At 35.4% G+C, this 6707-nt stretch overlaps 1 protein-coding gene and 1 non-coding gene across 2 annotated transcripts; one reads left to right on the plus strand and one right to left on the minus strand.

The window, feature by feature from the left end:
• Positions 1-2354: 2354 nt before the first annotated feature.
• LOC113688428 (uncharacterized) lies at positions 2355-5583 on the minus strand. Its single transcript, XM_027206240.2, has 4 exons — positions 5317-5583; positions 4673-5154; positions 3593-4611; positions 2355-3304 (listed from the first exon to the last, which is right to left on the minus strand). The coding sequence occupies exons 1-4, from the start codon at positions 5581-5583 to the stop codon at positions 2355-2357; spliced, it is 2718 nt and encodes a 905-aa protein (XP_027062041.2).
• An 88-nt stretch (positions 5584-5671) lies between these two features.
• LOC113688699 (small nucleolar RNA R71) lies at positions 5672-5778 on the plus strand. The gene has a single exon (XR_003448062.1). It is a non-coding gene; the product is annotated as a small nucleolar RNA R71 (small nucleolar RNA).
• The last annotated feature ends 929 nt before the right edge of the window (positions 5779-6707 follow it).

The raw sequence follows: 6707 nt of genomic DNA on the forward strand, positions 1-6707 counted from the left end.
TAAACTACCATTAAATCCAACATTAATCCTCTAATCAGCAACAACCCAAGTGTGGGAATTCAAAGAGCCCACTTTTCAAATTTTCCAACAATATCAAGCCATCCATACACATGCAATAGCTTAAAGATGTATTTCTACCATCATAATCCAAGTTTAAGGTGTAGGATGAGGTTATACCTCCTTAGAGCTTTAAACCAGAAATTTTCGGTCCTCAAGAGGCTCCAAGAAACCGTGAAATGCAGCCCTTTAGTTAGCTAGATCCAACCTCCAAGTAGTTTGCTAGATGGTCTTCAAGTTTGGTGAAGATTGATTGAAGTTTTGTGGTTAATTTGATGAAGAAACTTGTGAAGCAAGGGAGTGAGAGAGAGGGAAGGCTGGCCGGCTGTTGGTGAGAGAAGGAAGAGTGAAATTTTGATCAAAGTTAGCTTCCAAGAGAAGATTAAAATGAGTGGTGTAAATTCACTCCAAAGTCAACCCTCATTAGGGCTCGTTTGGTGCGTTTGGGGCTCGATTTCTCTCGCGTTTGGTTCACTAGTGCACTAAACCTCTAATGTACTTATGTTCATATAAATATTATTCACTCTTAATTGTCTCGAAATAAGGGTCTAAAGTTCCTCAAATAAAGCCGCGCGTGTGAAAACGCGTACCGACAATTTTAACGCTATTACGCGAAACCTCCAAAAAATTCTTATAACGATAATACTATTAACTATCACTTAAGTACTTAAATCTAAAATTACCTATTTTAAAGCCGTTGTACATGTCCCAAAATTTCCGGGCTAATTGTACTCCTAATTGGCAAAAATTCTCCAAACGTATTTTCATCTTTTCTCTAAACAAGCTCCTAAGAAAAATAATTTTTGAAACGAGACACTTTAAAAATATAACGAAATTATATTGTCATGTATTTAGGTCTATTGAGACTAGAAAATATTCCTCGTGGTAAAAATCCAATTAGATAATTTATTAAGCCATAAATTAGGTTTAAAAAATAATAGTTTTTACGAGTCCTCACATTTTCTCCAGCCAAATAGAGTTTCAATCTTTGACCATTCACTTTGAATGGGGCATCATTTTCTCCTTTTATTTCCACTGCTTCATAAGGAAACATGCGAACCACTTCAAATGGCCCGGACCATCGAGATTTAAGCTTTCCAGGGAATAATTTAAGCCTTGAATTAAACAATAACACCTTTTACCCTTCTTCAAAATGCTTAGGAAGAATATGTTTATCATGCCAAAATTTCACTTTTTCTTTGTAAATCTTCGCATTCTCATATGAGGTTAACCGCGATTCCTCCAATTCGCTTAACTCAAGCATTCTCTTTTCACCTGCAGATTTAAAATCAAAATTAATAGCCTTAACAGCCCAATAAGTTTTATGTTCTATTTCTATAGGTAAATGACACGCTTTCTCATAAACAAACTTATATGGAGACATTCCCAACAGCGTTTTAAATGCCGTTCTATATGCTCATAAAGCATCTTCAAGCTTGTTTGACCAATCCTTTCTCGATCGGTTGACCGTTTTCTCCAAAATGATTTTAATTTTTCGATTGGCCAATTCCGCTTGACCATTGGCTTGCGGATGATAGAGAAGTGACTTTTTATGCCCGCATCCATATTTAAGTAACAAGGTGTCAATAATTTTATTATAAAAATGCTTACCTTCGTCGCTTATTATTACCTTTGGGACTCCAAACCTGCAAAATATGTTCCGTTTAAAGAATTTAAACACAACTTTAGCATCATTAGTTTGTGAAGGAATGGCCTCTACCCATTTAGAGACATAATCAACTGCTAAAAGGATGTACTTATTATTATATGAACTAGAAAATGGTCCCATAAAATCAATGCCCCAAACATCAAATAACTCAACTTCTAAATATGTAGTTAAAGGTATTTCATTCTTTCTTGAAATATTACCGATTTTTTGGCATTGATCACAACTTTTAACCCAATTTCTAGTGTTTAGGTACATAGTAGGCCAATAAAATCCAGATTGCCATATCTTTGCTACGGTTTTAGTAGTACTAAAATAACCTCCGGTTTCAAGGGTATGACAATGCATTAAAATACTATATACCTCTTCTTCCGGAACACATTTTCTAATTATTCCATCTGCACAATATTTGTAAAAGAATGGTTCCTCCCAAAAGTAATGTTTAGCATCATTTAAGAACTTTTTCCTTTGATGAGAATTCAAATCACTTGGTATCACTCCACTAACTACAAAATTAACTAGATCAACATACCATGGTGACTTATAAATTGCCATTAAAAACTCATCTGAAAATTCTTCTTTAATGGTTGAATGATTTTCTTGAGGTATGTTTTCCAGTCTAGAAAGATGATCAGCGACTAAATTCTCGGATCTTTTTTTTATCTTTGATCTCCAAATTAAATTCCTGCAATAATAGAATCCATCGAATTAGTCGAGGTTTTGCATCTTTCTTATTTAACAAATATTTGAGTGCTGCATGATCGGTATAAATGATAACTTTAGATCCTACTAAATAAGATCTAAACTTATCCAATGCAAATATCACTGCTAGCAATTCCTTCTCTGTTGTTGCATAGTTAACTTGGGTTTCATTTAGCATTTTACTTGCATAATAAATGACATGAAGTCGTTTATCATGGTTTTGCCCAAGAACAGTCCCGACTGCAAAATCACTTGCATCACACATTAATTCGAATGGCAAGTTCCAATCCGGTGATGTTATTATGGGTGTGAAGACAAATTCCTTCTTCAACCTATTAAAAGCAAGTAAACACTCATCATTAAAGTGAAAAGGAACATCTTTTGCAAGTAATTCACATAAAAGTTTAGCAATCTTGGAGAAATCCTTAATAAATCGCTGATAAAATTTCACGTGTCTAAGAAAGTTTCGAATGCCTTTCACATTGGTAGGCGGAGGCATTCTCTCGATAACTTCTATCTTGGTGTGATCTATCTCAATACCTTCTGAAGAAATTTTATGGCCTAGCACAATACCCTCACAAACCATGAAGTGACATTTTTCCCAATTGAGTACAAGGTTTGTTTCTTCACATCTCTGCAAAATTAGATCTAAATTGTTAAGACAATCATCATAAGTAGATCCAAATACAGAAAAATTATCCATGAAGATTTTCATAATTTTCTCATTAAAATCAGAGAAAATTGCCATCATGCACCGTTGGAAGGTGGCCGGTGCATTGCACAGTCTAAAAGGCATTTTTCGAAATACAAAAGTGCCGTAAGGACAAGTGAATGTAATCTTCTCTTGATCTTCCGATGCAATGACTATTTGATTGTATCCTGAAAAATCATCCAAGAAACAATAAAATTCATAACCAGCCAATCTTTCTGCCATTTGATCAAGAAAAGGAAGAGGAAAATGATCCTTTCTAGTAGTTGCATTCAGTTTTAATCAATACAGACTCGCCAACCAACTACAACTCTAGAGGGAATCATTTCATCATTTTTACCATGTACTATGGTTACCTCCCCTTTCTTTGGCACTACATATATAGGAGAAATCCAAGCACTATCAGAAATTAAAAAAATTATACCTGCATCCAGCCATTTAAGAATTTTTACTCTTACCACTTCTTTCATGTTTAGAATTTTCTTCCAATAAAATTCTGTGCATACAAATAGTTGGATTAATTTCTTTAACATTAGAAATTGTCCATCCTATAACCTTCAAATGCTTCCTTAAAACACGCAATAGCTTATCTAATTGGTCCTCATCTAATTCTGCATTGACGATCACCGGCAATGTCTCTTTTTCTCCAAGAAACGCGTATTTGAGGTGCTTAGGCAGCGGCTTAAACTCAAATTGTGGTGCTTGCTCACATAATGGTGGCGGTAGCCCTTTACTCAGTCCTAACTCCTCATATGCATTTCTCCTTTTGTAAGGAACCCGTGCCTGCAAAAATTCAATCATTTCTTCAACTTGCTCCTCTTGTAAGCCTACACCATTACGACAAAGTTCAAGAGAATCGTTATCAAGATTAACTTGACTCATTTCTAATGCCAATTCATCACATATACCAACAGAATAAACATGATCGGTAAAAGAGGGATATTTCTCCACTTTATTCAAATCAAATTCCACTTCCTCTTCACCGATTTGAAACTTAAACTTATCTCGTTTGACATCTATTATTGTACCTGCAGTGGCCAGAAATGGTCTACCAAGTATAATAGGTACATTTACATCTTCTTCCATATCTAAAACAACAAAATCAACAGGAATAATGAATTTTTGTACTTTAATGAGTACATTCTCCAATACGCCCATTGGATGTCTAATAGACCTGTCAACCAATTGCAAGGAAATGTTAGTACGCTTTAACTCTTTCAACCCTAATTGCCTAGCCACAGTTAAAGGAATCAATGAAACACTTGCACCAAGATCACAAAGTGCTTTAGAAAATTCTACATTACCGATAGTGCAATGAACTGTGAAACTCCCCGGATCTTTCAACTTTGGTGGTAATTTATTTTGTATGATTGCACTACATTCTTCCGCTAATGCAATTGTCTCATTATCTACCAACTTCCTTTTCTTGGTCATTATCTCCTTGAGAAATTTTGCGAAATTTTGCATATGACGGAATCTGCAAAATAGCATCAACAAAAGGTATATTAATATGTAATTGTTTGAAAATGTTGACAAACTTCTCAAATTTTTTGTCATTTCTCGAAAGCTTCAATCTTTGAGGGAATGGCACCGGTGGAGGAATTGGTATTGTATCTCCTATTTGTGGTTCATTTTTCTCCATCTTTTCTTTCCCTTTGATTTTCTTGCCATCCTCTCCTAATTCACTCAATTTCTTATTTTCTCTTCTTTCAAACTCTCTTCCACTTTCAACTACCGGTGACTCACCTAATTCCTTACCACTACGGAGGGTTATAGCCTTCACATGTTCTCTTGGGTTCACCTCAGTCTTGTTAGGTAAGTCCCATTGGTTGCGATTGTTAACCGCATTAGCAATTTGGCCTAATTGAACGTCAACATTCCTGTACATATTGGTGAGTTGGTCCATCATTCCTTCAATTCTTTCAAACCGTTGAGTAGTGGCACTGGTTAACTTTTCAATTTTATCATTTGATACATTTGCCAGCTTCTCAATTATCAATTCCCAAGCTGGTTTGGACTCCTGCAGTGGTTATTTCGGTTGAAAATTCGATGGATTAACTGGTCTTTGTTGGTTCCCTTGATCCTTCAATCCAAAATTCAGGTGATTTCACCATCTAGGATTATAGGTATTGGAGTATGGATTATTTTGGGGTGAACGGTTGTAATTGTTGGGATATTGAACCTGTTCACTGCTAGAACACATAAAATCATCATGATCTCCGTCGCAAGTGGTACAACATGCAACAACTATTCCTTGATTAGAACTAGCACCAACATGCCTATTAAGTATCTTAACCACATTATTCATTTTTGCACTTAACATATTCAAGGTATCTACTTCGAGCATACCTGCGGTTCTCCTTGTATTACCTCGTTCGTTTGTCCATTGATAGTTGTTAGCAGCCATTTCTTCGATCAATTGTTGAGCTTCCTCAGTTGTCTTTCCCATCAAAGCTCCTCCCGCTGCTGCATCTACATGCGTCTTTGTTGGATCGGTGAGACCATTGTAAAATGTTTGGACTACTAGCCAATCTGGTAGACCATGATGAGGACATCTTCGTTACAATTCCCGATAGCGCTCCCAAGTTTCGTACAATGTCTCTCCTTCCTGTTGAGAGAAACTAGTTATATCCATTCTCAATTTAGCAGTTTTTCCAGGTGGAAAGAATTTATTAAGAAAAGCCTTAGCTAATTCATCCCAAGTTGTAAAAGTATTTGGAGGATGAGATTGTAACCAAACCCTAGCCTTATCCCTTAGTGAAAATGGAAACAATTGAAGTTTAATTGCATCATCACTAACACCATTAAACTTAATTGTATCATAGATTTCAAGAAATGTTGACAAGTGAGAATTTGGATTTTTGGTAGCATTACCTCCATATTGAGATTGTTGTACCATTTGAATCAGTGATGGTTTAATCTTAAAATTATTAGCATTTACCGTTGACCTTACGATGCTAGTTTGAGAACCTTGTATTCCTGGTACAGCAAAATCTCACAGAATTAGCCTATTTTGTTCATTTTTTGCCATTTCTTCCTCAAATGGTAATTCTATCAAAATTTTCTTTATCGACCCCCAAACCTCTTATTCCTCTTGGTGTGGTATATTCCTCTTTTGTCTCCTTAGTGTCCCCTCAATTTTAGGATCGAAAAGTGTAACTTCTCGATTTGATCGGTGCATACACTACAAATAAAAACAAGAGAAATTTTTGCAGATTTAATTCAACAACTTGAATAAAAATAATGAAAATATCTAAATTAATAGAGATGATTAGGCCCTAATATTGCCGCTCCCCGGCAACGGCGGCAAAAACTTGACGAAATTTTTATATCAATGTAAGTTTAAATCCGATTTTACATCCGTTGGACTGCAAGTGTACAGGTCGAAATTGTAATACAAGGTGTGTATCGGGTCGATTCCACAAGGAGCAAATTAACCAATTACTAGGTCCTCATTTTCTCTATTATTTAGACTATTGAATGAATTTGAGCAAGGAAACGTAATACAAATGTCTACAAATCTGATCTGCAATTCTATTTTAACAAATGCTAAATTTAAATGGAGAAATTTCA

This window comes from Coffea arabica, chromosome 5e (genome assembly GCF_036785885.1).
Source record: "Coffea arabica cultivar ET-39 chromosome 5e, Coffea Arabica ET-39 HiFi, whole genome shotgun sequence".
Taxonomy (NCBI): Eukaryota; Viridiplantae; Streptophyta; class Magnoliopsida; order Gentianales; family Rubiaceae; genus Coffea; species Coffea arabica.